The 27,919-nt window shown below is 43.1% G+C and overlaps 1 protein-coding gene across 1 annotated transcript in view; it reads right to left on the reverse strand.

Annotated features, from left to right (window-relative positions):
* The window catches only part of LOC136851850 (uncharacterized), a 144,652-nt gene extending 117,204 nt beyond the window's left edge, over positions 1-27,448 (reverse strand). Inside the window, 3 exon segments of the mRNA XM_067126162.1 lie at positions 10,560-10,907; positions 19,449-19,596; positions 27,241-27,448. Coding sequence (XP_066982263.1) covers positions 10,560-10,907; positions 19,449-19,596; positions 27,241-27,288 — 544 coding nt within the window. The 5' untranslated portion in view covers positions 27,289-27,448.
* Between the last annotated feature and the right edge of the window lie 471 nt (positions 27,449-27,919).

Below are 27,919 nucleotides of genomic sequence, written 5' to 3' on the forward strand. Positions count from 1 at the left end.
CAGGTAAGCCAGGAGCTGGGACCAGAGCGGGGTACGAGCAGAGGTCGGCAACAGCAGGAGCATGAACCATGATGTAGGGCACAGATGAGGTTACCATACTGAAGGGGACTGGTAGGGATGGCGGGGCCAGGAAGCCAGACAGCAGCAGCACAGCGTGATGAGAGGCAGGCAAGGCTGTTACCTTGGTACCCAAGTGCGAGGCAACAGTCACCGGCATTTTAGTGAAGGAAGTCATGGTGACTGTAGACACAATGGCAGTAGCTGCGGCGTGGGTGACCACTGGAGCGCCAGACAGATGGGACAGCAGGCACTCCAACGACGGGACGCCAGGTAGACCCAGGTGATGCTAGGTAGAAGTAAGGTCTGGAGCCTGCTCACCAAGAAAAGTCTCTACCGCCAAACCTGAAGACAAGATCGGGTCAATGAAGGGAGTCTCTACTTGCTCCGGGGGGAAAAGATCCCCCCCCCTCCTCCGCAGCGAGAGGCTACCTGAGAGGATGTCCTGATCGTCCACTCCCCCGAGGCCTTCCATACCCGTTAAGTATATCTTAGTTTAACCAGACCACTGAGCTGATTAACAGCTCTCCTAAGGCTGGCCCGAAGAATTAGACTTATTTTACGTGGCTACGAACCAATTGGTTACCTAGCAACGGACCTACAGCTTATTGTGGAATCCGAACCACATTATAGCGAGAAATGAATTTCTATCACCAGAAACAAATTCCTCTTGTTCTTCACTGGCCGGTCGGAGATTCGAACTAGTGACCAACAGAGTGGTAGCTGAGAACGGAACCCGCTCACCCAGCGAGGAACCGACAAAGCGAGTGAAGAAGAAGGGGAGTCCTCACCTGAAGGAGAGGCAGCAAGAAGGGGAAGCTTTCCTGCAGGAAGAAACAATCCCAACGGGTCAGCAACCAAGGGAGTCATCGGCGGCGTATAACCCTCACATGACGCCTTGGCGACTTCCTTCGCTACTGTCTCCTCCCCTTAAACTTCACCCACTTCTCAGCAGACTAGAAACAACACTCAGAACACGGTGAAATACGTGAACACACGCCTCTGCAAGAAGAGCAAAGGGCATGTAGGTCCATGTCAATACTAGATCGAAAGCTATTATACACTTCTTACTGCCCACCCCAGGGAACACATGCTGGGAGAAGATGGGCTTACGAGGTTTATCAAAGACTTTCATACTAACAAACAAGAAAAAGATCCCAACAGGGAAAATCAGCTCAACGGTAAGTCAGGGAAGAGAGTGAAGAAACACGTCCACACCCAATGAAGTTTGAAAGCAAATTGGAATGTTTACATCCGGCAGGCAGGACTCCCCCCTCCCAGAAGCCAGTTAACTGCCTAACCACCTTGTTCGAAAGTTTAACGACCGTTTCTAGCTTTGCTGAAAGTAATTCCTAATGTAAAGGACCGACAGTTTGTATATCGTGTTAGAACAACTTACTTTTAATCCTTTGGGGGGTCTTGAAAACGATGTAACCTGCATTTTTATTGAGTTTCATCAAAAAAAACCTCCAAACTTTTATCATTCTGCCACTAGGGAGCCATATTTCTTCTGTCGGATTGGCATCGTAAGCATCATAACCCAGGAACATGTGTCGTAAACCGGTAAATAATTTCTGATGAATATATTTGAAAAGCGCCGTAAGCTCGGAACGTTATAATCCGAACCCATCGGAAGCCAAACCCGCCGTAACCGGGAACTGCCTGTACTGTTATTTTTACTATAATGACAATGTATTTCAATAAAAGAAAAAGAAAAAAGAACTTGTTATACTAGCCTTCTTTTACTAAGAAAATAGCTGTGGAATAATAACGGTGAGTTACGATGAGGTTATCGTCCTTAAAAAAAAAGCCAGTCAAGCAGTGCTACTGGACTACCTATGCTGTCAATCCCATTCATTAGAAATACTATTCTGAATTGCTTACACTTTTTAATTCAACTTTGAGTTAGCTTGGGTTTGTAAAAAAAAAAAGGCTATTTTGAACTACAGTAACTTACAGTGTATCATTTTGTACAGAAACATTGTTTGCAGAGATATATCTATGCATATGCTTTGGAGAAAATGCAATCTGCTTTTCTTACACATACTGTGATAAAATTATATGTAAAGGAAGGGGTAAAAGCCTGTAAACCTTTCTGACAGCTAGAGCACAGTGTGAAATTAAGGTAATAAAAAATATCAGATTGGTTCCAAACCTGGAAAATCACTCAAAAGAGGCAATCTCTAAAATGAAGAACAGCTAGATTAGTATAGTACAGTTAAAACAAAGATACAGGCAGTCCCCAGGTTAGGACGGGTTCGGCTTACAACGTTCCGAGGTTATGACGCTTTTCAAATATATTCATCAAAAATTATTTCCCGGTTTACGACACGTTCCAAGGTTACTACGCTGATCCGATGGAAGAAATATGGCTACAAAATGGCAGAATAATTAAAATTTGGGATTTTTTGATGAAAAACTCAATAAAATGCAGTTTACATCGTTTTCAATACACCCAAAGCATTGAAAATAAGGTTTTCTTAGGATTTCGACGATTTTCGACTAATTTTCGGCTTACGACACAGCGTAGGAACGGAACCCCCATCATAAATCGGGGACTGCCTGTACATCTATGGATCTTACAAAAACATTCAACAAAGAGCATGAGGGTATCAAACAGATTTATCAAGCATATGATGGTGCTATATAAAAAATACAAGATAAAGTTACAACATAATATAAATCATATCCATCAGTGATCAGCACCAATCCCATTACAGGCAGTACCCAGTTAACGGCGGCTCGGTTAACTGCGATCTGGTTTTATGGGGCTTGTCTAGCGACGAAAATCGCCTATTTCCGCTTATCGGCGCCAATAATTGGGTACTGGCGCCGATACATACCTAACAGAGGTTCCGATAACCGAAAATTGACAAAAAAAGGCCGAAAATTGCCAATTTTCGGTTATCATCACACCCTCAGAAGAGAACCACCTGCCCCCCCACCCCCTCGCCAATAACTGGGGACTGCCTGTATTGGCAGTTATAGTAATAAAAGTAAGCTATATGGATGAGCAAACAGGGGATTCCTAAGGAGTGAATTCATGCACATGATCTGATGGAAACTGTAGACTCGGGGGAAGAGGTGTAAGACTTACAAAAGTCTGAAAGATGAAAAATGAAGAGAGACGAGAGACAAGAGGACTGATAATCAGTGAAAGCAAAATAAAGATCAAGGTGAAAAGAACAGAGGCAAATGGAAACATGCTCTGGGAAGTGACCATGTGGATCTGCAGCCATGCTGTAAAGGATAAATGATAAATTTATCACATGTAATAGATTTTTTTAAAAAAGATTCTCAGAATTGTAAAATATAAGGTAAATACTTAAACACCCACACAAGGAGGTAACAGTGAAGTAATGGAGGAGAATAATGTTATGATGGAGGTGCAGACCTCTGAGGAGGAAGAACATTTGTTACCTTGGTACTTGTGGGCTGAACAATAAAGTATGAGTAAAGAAAGGAGTGCTGCTATTTATAACTTGTAAAAGTAGTATCCTGCTAGCAAATGTAAAAATTACTATGTACATGTAAAAACCTGTCAACAGAGAAAATGACATTTTTATAATAAAATAAAGTTTTATATATACTTACCAAATAATTACATATTGTAGCTATAGTTTCTACTATATGCAGCTCAAAATTCGAAAATTGCGGTAGCTCTTTTGTTTTGAGTGTAGGTATGTTGCCCGCCCACTTTTGGGAAGAACAGGTACAACTTAGCTAAGGAGCTCAATTCGTTTATGCTCTATGTCCATGAGAGGGGAGGAGGGCGGGCTCTGATCATGTAATTATTTGGTAAGTATATATAAAACTTTATTTCATTATAAAAATGTCATTTTTATATATGTTACTTATCAAATAATTACATAGCTGAATCCCACACTGAGTGGAGGTGGGATGAATGGACATATACTACCCAAAAACTACTTGATATGGGGGTAATTTGGGATAGCAAATTAGCTAGCATCTTGAATGCTTGTTGAAACCTTACCTGGCAAGGGAGCAACAGCAGACGGGTACTGCCTCTGGTCGTAGCTCCTCTCGACCTGTAGCGGTGTGGCGGTGAGCCAAGAATCACCTCTACTGAGTGGGTGCTTTGCAACGTAGGGAGGTCAATCGCAGGTTACCAAAGCTAAAAATCCAATGGGTCACATAATGATATGTGGATTGCCCTTGCCCTGGGCACAGTACAATAGAATAACAAAGACCAGATAAAATTAACCTACACCGTACGACTCTTTTATCCAAAACCATAAAAACCAATTGATGACACTTAAGATCAGTGTACATCAAACTTCCCAAGAAGTACGACTGCCCTTACTCAAGGAGAGTAGATAGAGGAAAAGGGAAGGAGTTCCTCCTATCCTTCGTCCCCCAATACTATGCCAGCTGCGAAAAACGGACCTAAAGTACTGCATTTTTCATACACTGTCTCAACGTCCCGTAAATAAAACATGGCAAACACTGACTTGCACTTCCAAAAAGTTGTTTGTAAAATCGAAGAGAGAGACAGGTTTTGTTTAAAAGCCAAAGATGTTGCCACAGCTCTTATTTCATGAGCCTTTACTTTGCACGAGGGAAGTAAATCGTCTTGAATTCCCGAATGTGCTTCCGAAAGTACGGATGTTAAAAAGAATGACAGTGCATTCTTGGACAAAGGACGGCTGGGATTTTTAACGGAACACCAAAGATTAGGGGCCGATCCTCTAAGGTTTTTGGTTCTCTCAAGGTATACTCTTTGAGCTCTTACTGGGCAGAGACATTCTCTTGCTCGTCTGGGCCTAATACTTCTGAGAAGTTCTTGATAGAAAAGGAGCAAGGCCGAGGGTTAGCCGGATCCTCGTTTTTGGCCAAAAATTCCAAAGTTAATGAGTATACTGTATTGCCTTGTGAGAAGCCTATCCTTTTGTCAATGGCATGAAGTTCGCTGGCTCTTTTGGCTGTGGCAAGTGCCACCAAGAATAATGTCTTCTTCGTAAGATTGCGAAGAGACGACGACTCTATCGGTTCAAACAGTGGACCTGAAAGCAAGTTGAGGACCACGTCCAAATTCCAAGCGACTCCTGCGGGTTTAGCTTGCTTTGTGGTGTTGAAATGTCTAATTAAATCAGTTATGTCTTGGTTGGAAGACAGGTCTAATCCTCTATGTTTAAATACTGAACTCAGCATCGCTCTGTAACCTTTGATGGTAGATGTTGAGAAACCTTTCGCTGTTCTGAGGTATAAAAGAAAATCAGCGATTTGGGTTACAGAAGTTTTAGAAAAGGAAATTCCTTGTTCTTGGCACCACTTCCTAAAAACTGTCCACTTGGATTGGTAGACTGCAGAGGAAGATTGTCGTCTGCAGTTAGCAATAGCCTCTGCAGCCTTTCTTGAAAATCCTCTCGCTCTGATTAGTTCCCTGACAGTCTGAAGCCTGTCAGAGCGAGAGTGGATAATCCTTGATGGTATCGGAGGAAGTGTGGCTGTCTGAGAAGACTTTTCCTCTGAGGAAGTAGTCTTGGAAAGTCTGTCAGAAGGCTCAAAAGATCGGGAAACCACTCTTTGTGTGGCCAAAAGGGAGCGACTAGTGTCACTGACACGTTGACGTGAGAATTGAACTTCCTCAGCACTTCTCTCACCATGCTGAAGGGAGGGAAGGCGTAAAGGTCGAGATTCGACCAGTCCTGCAACATGGCATCTGTTGCCCATGCTTGTGGGTCTGGGGCTGGGGAGCAATACAACAGAAGCCGATTGTTCCTCGACATCGCGAACAGGTCTATTAACGGTTTTCCCCACAGTTTCCACAGGTCGGTGCATACCTGTGGATTGAGTGACCACTCCGTCGGTAGGACCTGTTTCCCTCAACTCAATTCATCCACCAGGACGTTCAATTTGCCGTGAATGAAGTGAGTCACTAAAAGAGTTTCGTTGCTCCTTGCCCAAAGAAGTTCCTTCGTCGCTTCGTTGAGAGTGAAAGAATGAGTCTTTCCTTGGTTCTTGATGTACGCTAGTGCGGTCATGCTGTCCGAATGCACCGCTACAGTTTTGTGGTAGGTTATTGTTGCAAAATGTAGAAGTGCAAGATGAATTGCTTTTAGTTCCTTCACGTTGATGTGGAGGTTTCTCTCGGAAGGAGACAAAGTTCCTGATACTTCCATGTTGTTGAGGGCGGCTCCCCAACCCAGATCCGAAGCGTCGGAGAATAACGTTAGGTCGGGGTTCCTTGGAGCTAGAGACATTCCTGCCGAAAATCTGTCTTTTGCCAACCACCATCTGAGATCCTCTTTTATCTGGGGAGTGATGTTGAAAATGAACGAGTCCAGAAAAGACTTCCTGTTCCAATTGGCTTTGAGGTAGAATTGAAGTGCTCTTGAATGCAGTCTGCCCAATGGAACGAACTTCTCGATGGATGAGAGAGTTCCAAGAAGACTTATCCATGCATTGGCTGAGCAGAAGTTGCGAGTCACAAAGTCCTGGACTTTCCTTCGGCAAGCAAGTATTCTTTGATGGGATGGAAAAGCCTGAAAACTCCGAGAGTCTATCACTATCCCCAAATAGAGAATAGACTGAGTGGGGACTAATTGCGACTTCTTGAAATTTATCAAAAGTCCTAATTCTTGGGCGAGACGAAGTGTTTTCCCTAAGTCCTCCATGCATTGATAATTCGATGGGGAACGAAGAAGCCAGTCGTCCAGGTACAGAGAGATGTTTATCCCTATTAGATGAAGCCACTTGTAAGGGCGCGAGTACCGGGTGAAAACTTGAGGGGCCGTGGATAGTCCGAAGCAGAGTGCGAAACTGGAAGACTCTGTCCTGGAAAACGAATCTTAGATACTTCCTGGAGTCTGGATGAATTGGAATATGGAAGTAGGCATCTTGCATGTCGATCGTGACCATCCCAGTCTCCAGTCTCCCTGATGGATGGCTGACAAAACTGACTGATTCGTCTCCATTCTGAATTTCGTTGTTTGAACGAAGCGGTTCAGGGCACTGACGTCTAGGACAGGTCTCCATCCTCCCAATGATTTGGGAACCACGAAGAGACGGCTGTAAAATCCCCTTGAGTTTACATTCCCTAATATTTCTATTGCTCTCTTTTTTAGAAGGGCTGAAACTTCTCGAGATAGGGCAGAAAACTACTCTGAGTTTACTGAGTAGGCTGCTAAGTTGATTGGAGAGGTTACTAATGGAGGTTTTTCCTCGAAGGAGATTGTATAACCTTCTCTTAAAACTTTCAGTACCCACGGTTCCACGTTTCTCTTCTCCCATGCTGGCCAGAAATGTGACAGTCTTGCTCCCACTGGGACACGGAGGACCGAAGTCTCATTTCCTGATGTTAGACTTGAATGGTTTCCTAGATGGTTTGGAGGTTCGACGGTTGGTTCTCGGACGGGACTGTAGACGGCCTCTACCTCCTCGAAAGGGATGTTGTTGCAGTGGTGACGTCGTCCTAGTAGTTGCAGTAGAGGTTGTTCTCGTACAAAAATACGATCTCTTGGTGGATTGTGTGATGAGATCTTGGGTAGACTTCTTCTGAAGATCGACTGAAATTCGATCTATTATATCTTGCGGAAAAAGGTTATCCTTGACTAAAGGCGCAAATAGAAGCGAGGAACGTTCTGACGGAGTGACACCTTTAGCTGCAAACGAGCACCACAAATCTCACTTCTTGAGTACTCCCGTAGTATAAATGGTAGCTAGCTCTACTGCTCCATCTCTAACAGCCTCTATCTGCGCACCCCAAACCACTCAGCCAGTCCGATGCGAAGTTTTCTTGAAGTGACCCACAGTCTTCTATTTTCTTAGTCAAGGCTCCTATAGTCCAGTCTAAGAAACTAAAAATCTCAAATACTTTAAAAATATCTTTGAGAAGGTGGTCCAATTCAGAGGATGAAAAAGAATTCTTGCTGAAGTGAAGGCCGAATGACGAGAAGCATCGATAATACTGGAGAAGTCTCCTTGAGAGGGGGCAGCGCCTCCCAAGGACGGAGCTTCTCCCGTTGCATAAGCCAGATACTTCTGTCTTACCAAGTGAGAAGGAGGAGAACAGAAACCGCCTTCTTGGCTTTCCTTTTCTCTGCAAGCCAGGCATCCATACGGTCAAAGCTTTCTTGAAGATCGAAGACAACACCAGGCGCGGAAGTCTGGTGGTACCTGGAGGTTGACGATGCCGAGGTAAGCTGAACCCGCGATAAAGGAATGACTGGGGAGAAGGACGACGGGTAGCAGACCAGGAAAAACCTGAGTAGAGCCGAGTAATGAGAAGTGGGTTGTTCCTCTTCTACAGGATCTTCAGCGGACAAAACAGGAGATCCTGGAGGTTCTACGGGTCCTGTGCGGTGTCCTGTACCGCTGGAGTTGGTTTCTCAAGAAGGCTCAACACTTTGTCAAGCTGGAGTTGAAGCGGCGCCAAAGAAGGGTCTATAGGGACTGAAGGAAATTCTTGCTGAGAGGTCACGACCGCATGAGAAGAGGGGTTGATTGAAGATGCGCCACCCATGACTGGGCGCATGGATGATATGCGTCCACCCGCTGTAGAAGCAAAAGTCCTGTCCGTGCACACTTGGTTCGCCAATAATGGGCGCTCTGAAGACTGCCGTTCCCACTCCGAGGGGGCCAACACGGGCTCTTCCGGCTTGGAAGCTGGGCGTTCCCGAACAGGTAGGGTTGGAGCAGTGCGCTCAGGTGATGGGCGCTCCGACGATGGTGTGCGCTCAAACGATCATGGGCGCTCGGATCTTGGACACTCGGACATTGGGCGCTCTGAAGGAGAAAGGTCGGATCCTGAACCGTCTGTGAACTGGCGTTTACGAACATTGTCTGGGCGTTTTCTTGCGCGAGAAAGAGAGCAAGAATCTCTTGTCGGCGAAGCCCAGAAACTACAAGACGGGAGAGAGCTATGATCTCTCTCAGCTGCTCGCTTACAAGGCGGGGGAGAATCGGAGTCCATAGAAGCGCCTAGCCTTTTCAGTGGTCTAGATACATGAGAGAAACGGTCACTGCATCTCTTAGATGTGGGCAAGTCTGATCCACTTGAAGAAAGAGTGTGCGTATCCATCCTAATACCTTTCCAACGGTATTCATCCGCGGCCTGGGATTGGCGGACAACGGGTTCGGATGAGGCGGCGACTGCTCGTGGGCAAACTCCGCCGACCTCCCTTGGACTGTCAGTTTGCTTCCTCCCATGTTTGCAAGGGGAGTTTAGCAGGGACCTTGGTCTAGGAGCATCGGTGGGACGAACAGCCGCCCCCTCCACTGACACATCACTTGACACAACACTATTAAATCTGTCCATTAGGACTTTCACAGAATTCCCAATTTGGGACACCGTATTAACTAGTAAATTAAATTTCTGGTCTACCCGTGCTTCTAAGCTGGCAATAGCATTGGGTTCAGCAGAATAAGAATTAGGTACAGGAGTGATGGGAAAAGCTGGAGGGCTGGAAATGGGAGAAAAAGCTGTCACAGGCGTCGAAGGGATAGGTAAAACATCAGTATCTTCCCTTGAAGAATGGCCCATACTAGCAGAAGCCTCAGCTTCGGCCCTAGCTGTAGCTTTCCTAATTCTGTCCCTTTTCAATTTGTCTAAATGAGACTGCAAAGTTTTCCATTTACCCTGATCCCAGTCTTTACATTCGTCACAAGTTTGTTATGTTGGTCATATTTTACCGACGTGAGTCTAGTTTTGCAGCCTTTGCTGCAGTACCTAAAGCTGGATAAACTAGAGTCAGACATAATGGTCAAGAATTCCAAATGAATAAATACCACTCAAATTGTCCAAAAAACTAGCTAAGCTAATAGCTGCGCTACCAACAAAAGAGTACTTCACCAAAGACAATCTCCGACATTCGGTAAAAAACGAAACGCGAGCTGCTAATAACTGGTGTTCAGTCATTAATTGGCAGAAACGAATTGAGCTCCTTAGCTAAGTTGTACCTATTCTTCCCCGAAAGTGGGCGGGGCAACATACCTACACTCAAAACAAAAGAGCGCTACCGAGAATTTTGAATTTTGAGCTGCCGCATAAGTAGAAACTATAGCTATGTAATTATTTGGTAAGTTATATATATAAAATTAACATTTACTAACAAAATGGCAGACATTTTTAAAAGGTGTCACTACAAAATGCCAAGTTTCATGGCCACAGTATGTACAGATCGTAACACACGAGGAAGTGGAAGGGAGAGTGGGCAGAGGCTGAAAACCAACTGAAAGGACTGAATATGTGATGAGGAGGGAATAGGAGCCATTAGTGAGTGAAGTGATAGACACTGAAGTAGTAGGATGCTAACTGGTATGAATGCCTAGTTCATGAAGACAAGGCATACACAAGGACTTACGACAAGAGGTAATTCAGGAAGAAAGTATGCAATGTAGTAGAGAAAGGAGAGAACTCATCAGATTTTAAATCCTGTAAAGGGAAAGCCTAATGTAAAACATGCCTGATAATCATGATTCCCATCAACATTGTCTGAAACCGAAAAATCTGTTAGACTACTGTAAACGCAAAGCCTCACCTAAGCGATGAATGTAAGGGGCATCGTGCCTTACTCTCTTGCCAACTGTGTTGTCTTTCATCAAACGATTCAAGTACGCCGGATTCTCGTACGGAAAGAGACACGATGACGGAATTTCTACACTTCCCACATCAGACCGCTCATCAACAACTGTCTCCATGTCATAGTGCATCCTCTGTTCTTCAGCATTGGATATGCTGTGGTGCTGATCTGGGTCTTCCTCATATTTGACTACAAATGTCTGATCTTGCACAACGCCTCCCTGCGCTTCACCAGACTGGAAGGATGCCCTCGATGGTATGGAATACTTCATTTCACCCAAGATATTTGCAACGTCCTTTTCCACGTCTGAAACAAAAACATTTTCATTGCATTTCAGTGTCAAAGAGTAATTAAACATTTAAGTATTCAAGGAATACAGAATGAGAAAAATAAGTTTTGAATTTGACATGAGTATTCTTCATACATCCAACAAATTCTAAAAATATGAACAATTACATTGTGCAGATATTTGCCTATTGCTCTGATTAAAGATTTTAACATATGTCTGGGCATAAAACCAAATACAGTACTGAATCACTGTTCTAAACAAACATGGCAGTGGTTAGATGACTGAGATCTCCCATGCTAAGGGAAGTCATTTCACCTACAAAAGTTTTCATTTTATGATCTTTCATACTGAAAATGGGTTTATTCTAACAGAGTTCTGGAGGGAATTCAGAGCAAGCCAATCATCAACATAAAACAAAAAAATGACATGCTTCTTAAAATTACAAATCCTTTACTTCTCAAGATAAACACCGACTTCTAGTGTTTGTGCCATTACAAGTATACAATGATCATGACTGTAAATGGACCAGATCTATCCATAAGCCCAGTTTCCTGGATTTTCTGAATATCTCACATTTCACCGACTGTCCTTATCAGCCACCCTGCAATTTCTGACCAAATAAAGTGACAGCAAATGTATCCTATTTTTCCCTTGACATCTAGTTTACCTCTCCTGCCCGTTGCCCAAAGAGAAACTGCTGCATTACAGCCAAAAGACTATATAACCATGCTAAAGTCCCCTTTTGTTCTAATCTACTTAAGCTGGAATTGTAATAAATTGTCCGAGTGCACTGCAATGGCCTTGTATTGAACTTCCAAAGCAAAGGTTTACAATCCTAGACTGATGGCAGTCAGTTCTTTCAAGTTTATATGCCAAGGTTCCTGTTCCAATGTCCACTTTCCCGAGACTTCCTTATCCACCAGGATCGCGCCCCAACCTAGGTCGGATCCGTCTGCATAGAAGCTCAGGTCAGGGTTCAGAGGAAAGAGAGACTTATATCTTCTAGTAGCCTGTTTTCGGATCTCCACCAAAGCAGATGTTTCTTGGTGTCTTGGGTGATTGGGAACACAAATGAGTCTGGATATTTCTTTCAGTCCCAACTGTCTCTTGCGGTAAAACTAGAGTACCCTCATCTGGAGTTTTCCCAAGGAGACAAACTACTCAATAGAAGCCAATGTTCCCAGGAGGCTCATCCACTTGTTGGCCGAACACATTTGAAGAGTGAGAAACTCATCTATCGTCTTTAGACAGGATTATATCCTCTTGGGTGCAGGAAACGTCCGAAAAAGACGAGAATTCAGACTCATTCCCAAATACACTATTTGTTGAGACAGAATTAGCTCAGACTTTTGAAGGTTGATCAAAAGTCCTAACTCCTTCGCTAGGGCAAGAGTCTTTTGAATGTCCCCAGTGCAATTTTTCCTTTGTGGGAGAACGAAAGAGCCAGTTGTCCAGATAGAGCACAATGTTGATGCCCACTAGATGAAGCCAACCTGCTATCGGAGCAAGAATGCAGGTGAAAATCTGAGGGGCTGTCGAAAGTTCGATGCACAGTGCTCGGAACTGAAAAATTTGGTTCCAAAAGATGTGAAGGTATTTCTTCGAGTCTGGATGCATGGGGACATGGAAGTACGCATCTTGCATGTCTATGGAGACCATCCAGCCCCCTTGATGAATGGAAGCAAGAATTGAGCGGTTCGTTTCCATCCTGAATTTTGTCTTCCATACAAAGACATTCAGTGCGCTGACATCCAGCACTGGTCTCCATCCTCCTGAAGACTTTGGAACCATGAAAAGGTGATTGTAAAACCCCTCTGATTTTACATCTGTGACTTCCTCTAAATCTCTTTTTTGAAGAAAAGCAGAAACCTCCTCTGAGAGGGCTGAAAACCTTTACAAGCTTTTCGAATATGCGGTTAGGGCGATGGGTTTCTTGAATAAGGGTGGATAATCTTTGAAGAGAATAGAGTACCCATTCTTGAGGACCTCTATTACCCACTGTTTTGCTCCTCTTTTGCTCCATTCTTCCCAAAAGAGAAGGAGCCTGGTGGTCACTGCCGCATGGGGAAATCTTTCCTCATTTTTTGGAAGAAGGTTAGGATGAAGACTTTTTGATGGGCTTGGAGGAGAAATGGACGTCTGCACAAGGCCCAGACCGAAATCTTTGCCTGGTACTTCGAAAGGGCTGGCGCTGCACATGAAAGGAAGATTTGGTACTGAAGGAGAAATTCTCTCAAGTGCGTTTAGAAGACTGGATCTGGAGATCTTGTGTTGACTTGTTTTGCAAGTCAGAAGTGATACCATCAACCACTGCCTGAGGGAAAAGGAAGTCATGCACTAGAGGAGAGAACAGAAGAGCTGATTTCTGTGCAGACAACACCCCTCTGGAAGTATAAGAACACTAAAGCTCTCTCTTCTTTAAAATACCTATAGCATACATTGAGATTAATTCCCGAGAAGTGTCTATTATGAACCGTGAATGTAGTGCTCATAGTGAAGTGTTAGTAGAGGAGCTAGGAGTCCGTCCCACTGACTCTCCTAGGTGAAGGTCCCTGACATACTCCCCCGCACCTGGGAGAAGTCATACTGGAGGCCCATGGGAGGTTGGTGGGGTCTGCCCACGGGCAGTCAGGCCCTCAGTCGCACCTGTTGCAGATTCCCAGGTGCTGACAAAATACAGTTGAAAAGGCATTTTCTCAGACGTCCACCGTCTTTCCTCCAGTTCCGAAGCGTCAAGTCCCGAGTGCAGGAGACAGTGGCACTTCAAGGATGAATTTAGGCCACACAAGAGGTCTACAGTGGATGTGTCTAGCACCCCTCAGGTGCCTTGTAAGAAAGTGAAAGCAGCTGTCCCCTCTTGTAGTTTTTGGGGCAGTCCAGAGCATTTTTGGCCAGAAGTTTCGCCCTCCAAGCGTCGTGTGTTGGATTCTGATCGATCTAAATGTAGATGTGTTTCGTTGGAGCGCCCATTAGTGCCTGAGATGTCCGCCATTCCTGAGTGCTCTTCTTTGTTAAAGCATCCTCCAGCTCCTGCTGTTGCTGATCACATTGAGCGGAAGAGAACATCACCTTTGCTGCTGAAAAGGCAGACCTAAGGGAGGCTTTAATGAGCCAAGAGAAGTCGTCCTGGGCGGAGGCAGACATACCCAGAGAGGGAACTTCCCCGGTAGAGTAATACGAATACCTCCTCCTCAATAAGCACGAAGGAGGTAAACCTACAAAATTTGTAGTAGTTATAATTTTCCTCCTTGGTTGAAGCTACCAGCCACATAGGAGGTTTAGGAGTCCTAACTTCTGCATTCTGCTTTGGGGACTTTGTTAAGGCTCCTCTTACTGTAGCTTGACCTATTTGTATGGCACTTACCATACTACTAGCCTTTAGAGCCTCATCATGGCTACTAAAGGTAACCCGAGCTTCCCTTTTAGAATCAATATCAATAAGTTCATCCTGATTTCTACAACAGTTCCAAATGAATTAAAAGCTGTTGAGATCATAATCACAGCTGACTGGTAAGTCTTCACTATGGGCATTCTCAAATTTTTCACAAAACCTGGCTGTGTTGAGGAGTTAATTTTCGATGAAGATTTCTTAGAGAAGTCCATGTCCTTGCTTGAAGTTGTCATCAATGAAGCACGGCTAGAGGGTCCACAGAAGGGGAAGCCAGGAAGGGGATCAGGAGATTTGTTATTACCTGTACTGCTATTTGTCAATTGATTTTTGGAGAAGTTATCAACATTTGGAGAACTCTCAATCTCCAAGGTGGGTGCAGAGGCGGTCATCTGTGCCAGAATAGCACCATCATAGGGCCCACGGGTACTCAAATCCTTTTAACAACTAGACATAAAGATTAAAGAGGGGAAAAAATAAAATAAAGCTGAAAACATTAAAAAGATATCATCAGCCTTTCATGGGGCTTATTCTTCCACCAATGGCACAAGTGAGAACCAACACCCAAATGTACACTCCCTACCCTACCCCACAGAGGATGGCACATGATTAGAGTGGCCCAAGTGTAAGCGAAACCTGCTTGCTAGGACTGAATGTATTACAAGAATACAATCATCCCCACCCTAATCATGTTATGGACAAACCGGATAGAATGCTGAGAGTCCTATCCCCAGAACCAGACCCCACCTGGAATCCGTGGTCCAGCCCTAAGGAATAGTTCCACCTTTGATATATCAATCCGATATCTCTCAGGTCCGAACATTATTGGGTAGTTGATGGTCCTACCACAGTTCCCACTATTTAGCTTCAGATATAAACCCAATTCCAACTATGATATCTTTTCCTATTTATCAGATCCAATAAATTTTACAAAAAGTGGAAAATTCCACAAAATTAGTCCAAATAAATATATCATCATACATGAGACCCTTGGACTCAAACCGGGGTAACAAATTCCTGGGGTTCAAGAGCCCCCTCACCAAATCAAGGTGGTCCCACATCGAGGGGGTCTTTGGCTATGACATCAGCTTTCGTTCTGAGCACCCAGTAGCGCTCACTAGCTCTGAGGAAGACTAAAGTCTTCTATCCAGCTTGAATGTTGAAGTTTGAAGGCCATCCAGAACCTAGCCGCCAGGCTAAGTCCTGTCTCACTTCCTCTGAGAGAAGGCTGGAAATGGACGAGGAGTCTCTTGCTGGAAACCATAACTCCTTCATTCTCCATTGAAGGAAACAAAGGTGAAGCCGCCTCTGAGGGATCAGCTTCTCCAAGGATGACAGGTGACTGAGAACGGCTTGCTACTGCTGAGCTGGTTGCTCCTGCCAAGACAGGAACAACTGCGCTGCCTTCCTGAACCTGATGAGGGGAGGACTCTCACTGCTGCCTCATCTATCAGCATGCCTAGCTGTTCAGGGCAAAACTCGAGAAGGCAATCCCTGTCCTGGAGCTACTCCTACTTAGAGCTTGCCAGGACTGGCCAATCATCAAGATACCTCAGGAGACATATCCAGAGTGAATGGGACCAAGACGGCACCAGGGTGAACACTTGCGTGAGCACCTGGGAAGCAGTTGAGAGCCCGAGACAGAGTGCCCTGAACTGGTACAGTATGCTGTCTCCTGAGGATAAAGTGGAGGTACTTGCGAGAGGACTGATGGATGGGTATCTGGAAATAGTACACATCTTTCAGGTCCACCGTAAGCATGAAGTTGGACTCCCTGATGGTTGTGAGCACAGAACATGTCATTTCCATCGTGAACCAAGTCTGGCAAATGAATCGGTTCAAGGGAGGAAGGTCTATGACTGGCCTCCAACCCCATAGCTTTTTCTACGAAAAAGACTTGGCTGTGAAAGCCTGGGGACCAGTCTGCCATGATAGGAAGTTAAGAACTCTTGAAGGTCTGCATCCTCCACATCCTGGCCTCAAGAGTCACGATCCAGCCTGTCAGCTAAGTCAGGCTTAGTTAGAACATCTTGATTTATTTCTGGAGCATAGGCTCTTTCAGGGCCTAAAACTTTCTTGGGGGCCTGTAAGCCTTGAGGGCTAGCTGGAACCTTGTCTTGGTCTTGATCCCGCCCACGAGAATGGGAATGACAATTACGAAGAGATGACGAATGCTGTGATAGGTTATGAGCGCAAATCACGGTCATGGACGTGTGAACAACAGCGCTGGTCATGAAGAGATAAATGACATGATTTGTTAGTAGGCCGTGCAGGATTTGTGTTACGTGTAGCTCGGTCACGGCCACGTGAACGGGAGCATGAATGACAGTCACGTCCGTGTCAGCAACTTATATTACACGTAGCTCGGTCACGACCGCATGAACAGGAGCGCGAATCACAATCTTTTAGCCTTCTCCTGAATCAACATAAGGCTCACTGAGATATGCCGTTGATGCTGGTCTTCCAGCCAAAGCAGTACGGTCATAATCTTTCCATCTCAACGATGAGACCACTGCGCTGCTTTGTAATCACAGTCGATTTCATAGGAACACATCCCTTCACATGTTCAAGAAGCGTGTTTTATCTTTGATGATTACTGACACAGTCGTACAACTAAACCCAAGCGTATGGACGACGTTTGAGGGTGTTTAGCCCTTTTTGGATCATTTTATTATATCTACTTTCACCTCCATGGAGATGGCTTTTCTTTTCTTCGTAGCACTGCCATCAGAAGAGTCTGCCTTATGCTTGGGAGCCATAATGAAATTCAAAGAGTTCCCAAAAAAGCAACACAAGCGAGAGAAAACGAATGAAGCACAATTCAAAATGGCGAAGTACAATGAGCATGTGACTAACACCGTCCTCCCTGTATCCTGGTGCGGGACAACGTTATTCGTCCGCTCCGCGTGCCAACTAGTTCTTGCGTGAAGTTTGAATTTACGTCGGAATGATGGAACAAGAATTTTTTAATAAATTTATAGGAGATGGTGAGATGTAACCACGAAATTACATAGGTCGAGATGATATACACCAAGAACTAACTGCACAACATAAAATTGTGAAGATCCAATGTAATCTGAAAAAACACTCGGTCCCCTTAACTGGTAGGGTTCATAATGGAAGAGAGATAAACTTGAAGAATTTGGCAAGTACTATAGATGGGAGCTGATGAAGAATAACATTCACTTTACTTAATTTTACTACTGCTACACCAAAATAGAAGCATGGACCTCATCAGTAAGCTACTAATTCTCCATAGAAAAGCTAACAGCAGTAATATTCTATAAAAATTTCAAGCAGGAACAAATGAAGAAATTTAGTTCAAAATTAGACGTCATTACCTTTGCTGTACACCTAAACTGAAGAGCTCATTTAGCCTATACAAAAGTCATTTGCAAAAATTTTAATAATAATAGTATTAATAAGTGAGGACACCTTCTTTGAGGGCAGCAGCATTGAAAATAATAGCAGTTTCTACAGCATTTAATTTCTATAGCATCTTCTCTATTTGTCTTTTAACCTTTTTCTTATCAATGTGAAGCTGGTATATCAAGTTTCCTTAGGTCATTTAACGACTTTTCTATTTTCGTAGTTTTATTTTCTGTGATGTTTCAAAATGCAATCCAGTGGCCATCCACTGAGAGTTATAAAAAGTGAATAAATCATAAAATCACAATAAAGGACCCAAATAAAAGAGTTGATAAAGAGCAGAAACATTACAGACCAAGCCTACGGCTTCTCGGGGCTCTTCACAAGCTGAAAAGAAACCCAGCATTTACACAGTAAAAGAAGCTGAATTTTTCCCCACTATTATAAGGAGAACTATACGAAATTAGCCGGTGTGTACCCCAGTACCAAACATTGATGAAAGAGAGGAGAAAGGAGAAAGGAGGAGGAGAGAAAGCACCACAAGTCGAGGAGGAGGAGGAGGAGGAGGAGGAGGAGGAGGAGGAGGAGGAGGAGGAGGAGGAGGAGGAGGAGGAGGAGGAGGAGGAGGAGGAGGAGGAGGAGGAGGAGGAGGAGGAGGAAAGTATAGCTTAGTTTAACCAGACCACTGAGCTGATTAACAGCTCTCCCAGGGCTGGCCCGAAGGATTAGATTTATTTTATGTGGCTAAGAACCAACTGGTTGCCTAGCAACGGGCCCTACAGCTTATTGTGGAATCCGAACCACATTATGGCAAGAAATGAATTTCTATCACCAGAAATAAATTCCTGTGATTCTTCACTGGCGGGTCGGAGAGTCGAACGCTGGGCCAACAGCATACTAGCCGAGTGCACTACCCACCCCTACAATGAAGAACGAGGAGGAAGAGGAGGAGGAGGAGGAGGTGGTACCCCAGCCAACAACTTTGATTAAACCTACGGAAATGGACTCAGTAGCACCATCTGGAGAACAATCAAAATTCAGCCCACCAGTTGACCTGTTGAGCTGTAAGTGACCCAACTGCAACATATACCTATGTAATATATACTTTAATTCATTCACTTTTTGTAACTCATTAAATGGCCGCCAGAGCAAATGTCGAAACGCCACAGGAAATAAAGCTATGACAATATAGAAATCTTTCCATAACCTTGTGAAACTTGATATGCGAGCTCCACGCTGATGAGAAGGCTGTAAGACTAACACAGAAGACTCTATACAAATTATATGCCACAGAAATAGCTAATATTTTCAATAACAATAGTAACTGATGAAACACTGGTTAAATAAAGTAAATTAGTACCAGCTGCAATAGCAAACAGCAATGACCCTGTCTACCCTAGCAGATACTAGGGTTTCAGTAGAGTTTAATACTGTATTTACTTATTTTTTGGTGGTTCTAATACCATTCTCCCTTTCTTACGTTCATATTTTAACACTGAATATTACTAATACATCATCATTCACCTATTCATTATCAATCATATCATTAATTTAAATATTTCACCTTCAGTATGACGGTGAATAATCCTGATGGGTTCCGGCGCTTGGTCTTCAAGACCTAAATTTCATAATCAATCAATCAGTAGAGTAAAATAAATAAGCATGTAGCTTGCAAGAACACCTGCACTTTACATTGAATGAATTTAGGCAAGAAAGACAAGCTAGAGACAGGAGGCAGTAGCATGTAAAGATAGAAACACAAAGGAAAAATGCAGCTATGAATCAGTAAGGATCAACTTACCCCCTTCATCCTGTATTGCAGTGGAAGAAGACTGACGATCATTCTTTTCCTGGGTTTGATTTTCTCCACCAGCAGGACAGTCGTGAGCATTAAAGTCTTCTATGTGAGGAAACCACACGTAACAGGCACCACACATGTAAGTTGTGTCCTGTAAAGAACAAAATTACAGATGACATTATAATGCCAATGAAATGAGATTCTCATCATTTCACCTTTCACGTCATTGGACTTACAATCCCTAGGATCTAACAATGTTGTACAGAATTACAGAGGCCAGAGTATTATAACTCATATCTAAGTTGTAATTTTCTTGCTAGACCTCTCACGATACGAAGGGCACCAGCACGATCATTCTTCACGGAGTAACAAAGGGCTGACTATTACTGTTGACGTGCATGAGCAATATATGTTGATGAATTAGAGCATTTCTGTTGTGATTTATTAATTTTCTGATGTGTGCATTTTACTTTATTTCGGTTTTCTACCACTCAAAAACCATTTTATAACTGGTGTCCCCATAACTGTTTGATAAAGGGGAACAATGTGATGTTTAACCTTGCTGGGTGGTTTCTATGGGTTTCCTCATATCTTTATGCATGTGAATAAATATATCAATGTTTATTTGGTTATTTTTTACTTTTATGCTAGTTCTCAATACACTATTGGAGTTTTTTGCTTTGTTGTTAGGTCTCGTTAATTTGCTACATATGAAAAGCATATCAGAATCTATCAAAAATTTATTGTTAAAACGTTAACCAATGAATATTGAACCCACTCAACTTCTAAGTTTTTTATTCATATTTTGACATACATGCCAGTGGGGGGTCTCGATCAGCTTCTATTTCATTCTGGTGCATCTGAGTAAGGATGACCAAATATTTTCAACATTTTTTATTTTCATCTGGAAATATGGGTAGGTACATGAACAATGTTGAAGCCTGGTTGATTTTTTTTGTGTTCTTCTAATTAAATGGGCTTTTGGAGTTCGGGCACTGCCTGAAAATACTAGCTTCAGTTCTGTCAAGCCTCCTTTGGTGAAGACATGCAACTCATTCCTTGCCCTATTTCGGCTGCACTGCAATATTTTTAGTGTGTCTTAAAAGTTTTTGGAATTAATTTTGGGAGCAAATTAGTTTCAAAGATACTGGACCCTATTCTCTGACTCCTCTGACTCAGTTCCTAATTCTAAAATGCATGGTAATCAAACCTCCATTACAAAAATAGACATTTATTAGGCAAGATCAACAATTCATCAATGTAAAATGAAAATAAGCATGTTAGTTATGGAAACCCCATCAAAACATAACCACAAGAAAGTAAAATTCACCCAGTCACCAAAAGAGCATAATAAGTAGAAACTTATTCCCATTCCCCATCAACGTCTCCTACAAATTCCATAATGATAACAAGTCTCTTTCAAAGCAACTTTAAAAAGTCATTGTCTTCAGTCCCTCTTATGTGCCAAGACTGACTTATGGCTGCCCATCCATTTCACCATCATTTTCCAAAACATCTGAAAATTCACAAAACCAACTCCCATTAGAAAAACCAGAACACACTCAGTTCTAATTCACAGAAATACATATTGAGATCATAGGAATAACCATTGGGAGATAAAATCATAGGAATAACCATTGGGAGATAAACACTTTGAATAACTAGTCATTTTCTAAGTGCCCCAGAACCGACACAGAAATTATGGCCACTATAATGTTACTTAAAGTGTTTTAGCACTTACCCTGTCAGCAAACGGGAATTTCAATTCCCAGTGTTCTAAACACGTCCAACAGCTACAGCTTCATACAACCCAATGAAATGCCTCTCACAAGAGCAAATTGCACCAGGCACTTTTCACAATGTACACATAAACTACACTTCATTGGGCACACCTAGAAACCCAGCTCAAACCCAACAAACTTCTAGAAGCTTTCAAACTAGAGCGCTGATGAATGGAACTTTCCACCCATCCACGTGATTCTGCCATGTATTGAGACCAAAAAAGTATACCTTAGTTTTACCAGACCACTGAGCTGATTAACAGCTCTCCTAGGGCTGGCCCGAAGGATTAGACTTATTTTACGTGGCTAAGAACCAATTGGTTACTTAGCAATGGGACCTACAGCTTATTGTGGAATCCGAACCACATTATAGCGAGAAATGAATTTCTATCACCAGAAATAAATTCCTCTAACTCTTCATCAGCCGGCCGGGGGAATTGAACTCCGGCCCATCGAGTGACAGTCCAAAGCTCAACCGACTCAGCTAACGAAGGGCTTGTATTGAGACCAAAGGTAACTGTACTTGAATTGCTGAACTGACAGATGCCCAGGTCATACCTGCCACCTGCAAGACTGCTGAATACGGCAATCGTGCGTAAGTCAAAAATACCTCTGAACCCATTTAATAGGGCTCAGTCCACCTACCACAGGTCGTTCTCAACTGCAAATCACACATATTCAATCACTATGGTGCGATTTCATGATTTAACATCATTTGCACTTGTGGGAGCTGCCTCTCCTTGAAACAGCAAAGACGTCCGTACTTCAGGATAATAATCACAACCATGATAACCATAATTACCAATAACACATCAAGGACACCTGGTAAGACAAACTTATTGCTGCTGATCCACTCTATATAGCCGATGTCCTCTATCCGGTTCAACGGTAGCAATGTTGTAACCTCCGGTAAGACTGGTAATTCCACACCCCCATGGTAATTATGGACATGTTGCAGAAAGATCTTCTCTGATGAGTTGTAGATGCGTCCACTCATTACCCAGAAATGAGTAGAGACTATCCTGCATGCTCTGTCAAACAGCTGAGACCCTCCAAGATGAACGACGTCGGCTCGTTAATACATAGCCTTGTCTACCTGCATCATTTGCAAAAGATTGCTGAAGTCGCTTCTAATGGGACCACCATATAGGTCTCAGTAACTGGTCTAAATCCACATTGTGTAACAGTCATGTCGTGTGTCAACTAAAACTCACGACCCTCTAAAACAATAGGCAGTCCCTGGTTAACGGTGGGGGGGTTCTGTTCCCAGCCGAGGGCCGCTAACAAAAAATCTGCAATAATAGCACTAATAACCCACTTAAAGGCGTTGTTAACCAGATACTGGCACCGCCATTAAGTGGAGATTGGTGCCGAAAATCCAGTTAACAGCGTCACTAGACAAGCACCATAAAACTGGATCGCTGTTAACCGATGCTGCCAGTAAACTGGGACTGCCTGTGTCCCTCAAGACAAAAATCCCTTATTGTCACAGGTATATTTATTATGAACTAATGTACAACTAACCTTATAATCAATGGTTACTGACTGAAACATATATCCTATTATATACATAATCTTTATATGTACTAGGAAAGGTCATATGATATAACTATGAAATGGATACTTTGTGCTGGAAGGTATCTCCAGTATTAACCCCCTGTCTGATAAACTTTTATTATCCCATAGTACTGTACCTATGTAAATCACTACCATTAATATGATATTGGACCCCCATTTATACAGCCCCATTCATCAACACTGATTCTAACACCCCCAAGGGTAAAATATTGTCAGAAATATGCCCTTCCACTAGTGGACCCAGAAAAATTTCATGGGGGAGCACCAATTTTCATATTATACATACATTCATATATATATATATATATATATATATATATATATATATTATATATATATATATATATATATATATATATATATATATATATATACAGGTATTGCCCTACTTACGATGGGGTTAGGTTCCAAAAAACCCATCGTTGTTGAAAAAATCGTAACTCGAATATGGCCTAGCCTACACTAGGGTAATCAGTACCATCTATACATATATGGTAGCCTAGCCTACACTACACATTATACTCTATACATATATGGTATAGTAATTATTAGTGTCAGCTAATTCTACAGGTTCAATGCAGACTGACATGATACGTCAGTATAAAGAGAAATTGAATAACAAACAAGGCCTAGCCTGCACTTTGGTATATGATATACGGTAACCTAGCCTACATTATACTGTATTCTATTTTCACATATTAACACCTTATTATACAAACATCAAAATAACAGATGTGCATCTTTTCCATGGATCTTTTAAAAAGTGATGCTTTACTACACTGTATCCAATTGTATATATTCTCATATTACTTTTGATCAAATGTTTTGGTTTGGGAATCGATCACGCGGTGTTTATTTCACCGCATTTAACTCAGTTCAGAGCGCTTTTCTTGCTTCTAGTTACCGTAAATGAAACTCTAGATAGTTTATTTATATGGGACATATATTTTTCGTTATACAAAGTATTTTTAAGTGGAAATATAACTTAAATATGTCTTGTTGTGAAATTAATTTAGCTATTTTTTTCGTTAATAGATGACGTTGCCGGCTGGCCGTTTGGGGACATGTTTGTTTTGTGTAAATAAAAATCAAGATTCCGTTCGCTATTTTCTCTTGATTTCATCATCATACTACGAGCTTTTCGTATTTATCTTATCGGTGTGAAAACAGCAGTAATATGTATTCTTTCATGCCCAGTAGTTTTGATTAAAATACTTTCCAATTTTATTTGCAGTCGAGTTTCATCCATATTGCCAATGCACGATCATTTATACTGTAGTCATTAGCAGCTTGAACATTCTTTTCTCAGCTTCAACTACAACTTGCAGCTTAAATTTACGGTAGCAGTATATTTCCTTGCCGATCTTTTCTCCAAAGCGGATAAGGGTATAATGTAAAAATATATCAGTACTTAATGTCATTTTTAACATAACTATGGTAATTGTTCAACCGTACGATGGTCGAAATGCAAGCAAAACAGTTGTTATCCGATTCGGTTATTAGCAAAACAACAGTTTCTCGTTTGGTTGTTTATGGCTGTGCGCATTTTCACAAGAGTATAAGGTTACTAACAATACTTTTATCATTCTCTTACTTTTTTAACAAGAAGATGGAACAAAGAGATGGAGGAAAAGAAGTTGGTCTATTGTAAGTTGGTCTCTCTTGCTGCCTGATTGTACGTTGTTGCCTGTGCCTGGGCGAAATTTAAAAATATTTTCTAAATATTGTAATACCGGAATTAATTGCTAACTCCATCGTAAACTTGAATTATCATAACTTGTGCACTACCTGTATTTACAAACGCACAAAAATTGCAAACGAACACTGACCTATTTTAACTTCTGAAAACACGCCTACTAGGTTAGGTTAGGTTAGGGTACGTTAGGTTAGTATAGGATAGTTCTTTCCTTGGCCGTAGCTAATACGGCAAAATAGTAACCAGTAAAACCCCTTAAAATACCAAACTAATGTGCAATAGGGGTGCTTACAGGTTACAATTTTGCCGTATTAGCTATGGAGGGGGGTGGGGGGGCTCGCCACAGAACTACGGCTTAGAATTACCCCTTCCTTTTATAATAGGCTAGGCTTCCTTAGCCAATCCCTTCTTAAACATAACATGGCTCCCTAATGACTTGCTCATGAGCGGAACCATTTCAAAACAATAACACAGCAGTCCAGACTTTTTCCCACCAACTTTTTCCCCCCAACACGGCAGTACAGACTTTCTCCCAACTTTCCCCCCAACAACACGGCAGTCCAAACTTTCTCCCAACTTTTTCCCCCAACAACACGACAGTCCAGGCTTTCTCCCACCAACTTTTCCCCCAACAACACGGCAGTCCAGACTTTCTCCCACCAACTTTTTCCCCCCAACAACACGGCAGTCCAGACTTTCTCCCACCAACTTTTTCCCCCCAACAACACAGCAGTCCAGACTTTCTCCCACCAACTTTTTCCCCCCAACAACACAGCAGTCCAGACTTTCTCCCACCAACTTTTTCCCCCAACAACACGGCAGTCCAGACTTTCTCCCACCAATTTTTTCCCCCAACAACACGGCAGTCCAGACTTTCTCCCACCAACTTTTTTCCCCCAACAACACAGCAGTCCAGACTTTCTCCCACCAACTTTTTCCCCAACAACAACACAGCAGTCCAGACTTTCTCCCACCAACTTTTTCCCCCCCAACAACACAGCAGTCCAGACTTTCTCCCACCAACTTTTTCCCCCAACAACACGGCAGTCCAGACTTTCTCCCACCAATTTTTCCCCCAACAACACGGCAGTCCAGACTTTCTCCCACCAACTTTTTCCCCAACAACACGGCAGTCCAGACTTTCTCCCACCAACTTTTCCCCCCAACAACACGGCAGTCCAGACTTTCTCCCACCAACTTTTTCCCCCCAACAACACGGCAGTCCAGACTTTCTCCCACCAACTTTTTCGGGTAAATTTTTAGAAAGAGGAACCAGCCCAAAATGACATGAAAATATGTTTTTCTAGGTGATTTTGATGTGTTTTGCACGAATATCACCTTCATTTTCCTCGAAATTAACGGTTTTAGACTTTACTCGAGCACCTACAGTTTCCCGGGCCCACTCGACCCGCCGACCGAAATCGGGCGGAAGAACACCAAAACCAACATGTCGTCCTGTTTATGTGTGCTGTCAGTATGGCGTGGCGGGAATGGCGCCGCGCCTTATCCGCATATTTAAAGATTCTTGGCAAGCACGACATTTTCTGGCAAGAGGTAATGTTGCGATGGCGCTAGCCACAGGCGTTACAGTAAGGCCGTGTTCTTCCGCCGATTTCGGTCGGCAGTCGAGTGGGCCCGGGAAACTGTAGGTGCTCTGAGTAAAGTCTAAAACCGTTAATTTCCGAGGAAAATGAAGGTGATATTCGTGCAAAACACATCAAAATCACCTAGAAAAACATATTTTCATGTCATTTTGGGCTGGTTCCTCTTTCTAAAATAATACCCTTTTTCCCCCCCAACAACACGGCAGTCCAGACTTTCTCCCACCAACTTTTTACCCCAAAAAAAACACGGCAGTCAGACTTTCTCCCACCAACTTTTTCCCCCAACAACACGGCAGTCCAGACTTTCTCCCACCAACTTTTTACCCCAACAACACGGCAGTCCAGACTTTCTCCCACCAACTTTTTCCCCCAACAACACGGCCGTCCAGACTTTCTCCCCCAACAACACGGCAGTCCAGACTTTCCCACCAACTTTTTCCCCCAACAACACGGCAGTCCAGACTTTCTCCCACCAACTTTTTCCCCCAACAACACGGCCGTCCAGACTTTCTCCCACCAACTTTTCCCCCAACAACACGGCAGTCCAGACTTTCTCCCACCAACTTTTTCCCCAACAACACGGCAGTCCAGACTTTCTCCCACCAACTTTTTCCCCCCAACAACACGGCAGTCCAGACTTTCTCCCACCAACTTTTTCCCCCCAACAACACGGCAGTCCAGACTTTCTCCCACCAACTTTCCCCCAACAACACGGCAGTCCAGACTTTCTCCCACCAACTTTTCCCCCAACAACACGGCAGTCCAGACTTTCTCCCACCAACTTTTTCCCCCCAACAACACGGCCGTCCAGACTTTCTCCCCAACCAAAACCCCGCGTTCGCAAAGCGTCCCCAACCATGTGGATAGATAGACAGGCTGTGAGGTTAAGAATAACTGACCGACAGGAAACGCCACCACCTCCTCCGTCAGCAGGTCCTTAGAAACGCCTACCCTTTAGTCACCCACGCCTAAAACTATCTTCGCGCTGTTATCACACCTGCGGAATCAAGGCAAAAAGAAAAAAGACGGGCTTTTGAGGAAATGGCCCCCTTACCGCGTAGCTGCTTCTTCAGGATGCGGGGCCCGCCCTCAGCACAGCCCAATCTAAATACGTAACGCATTAACACCTTACTTACCGGAGTTATGACTTCTTCCTGTACTTCTACGTAGTTCGATTGCTCCATTTTAACTGTCAACGAAGAACACTGGCATGTTATTGACGAATAAGATCCAAGGCAATCGGCGAGGGCTGGCGGAAACTAAAACTACGGTCAGCTTTGCACAGAATGGCTGATTTCTTGCGCTCTTTGCAAGCGACCGCGTTCTTCTTCTTTAATCTTTATCGCCGTCGTGTTCTTCTTCTTCATTTTCCTCTCCTAACTTTTTCATTCGAGAGGGAAATCGACGATATTCTTTCGTTTATTTCGTAGAATTATTATTTTACTGCTGAAACAGACACCTAGTAGAAAAATTTCTATTTCTTGTACGAAAGAGACAGTTTTATACAACGCATTTCTCTTCTCCTCGCAAGACGTTTTGGAGAGATTATTTACAAAAGCTAAATTAATACATTTTCCGCTTACGTGTCACATCTCATTTTGCTTTCTGTTCACACTTTGGAATAATGTTAGAATGGCTTATGTCTTAGATTTACTTTCTTTCTTACTTTCTTGGTCTATTGGTTAGTTACGTGTCTATACAATCTACATTTGAAGTTTTCCTCTGAACTGCTTCAAACGACTTCCTTCGAAATGTTGCTCGATTTGTCGACGAGTCATCATCATCAATATCACCATCATCATTATAAGACTTATT

Source organism: Macrobrachium rosenbergii, chromosome 24 (assembly GCF_040412425.1).
Source record: "Macrobrachium rosenbergii isolate ZJJX-2024 chromosome 24, ASM4041242v1, whole genome shotgun sequence".
NCBI lineage: Eukaryota > Metazoa > Arthropoda > Malacostraca > Decapoda > Palaemonidae > Macrobrachium > Macrobrachium rosenbergii.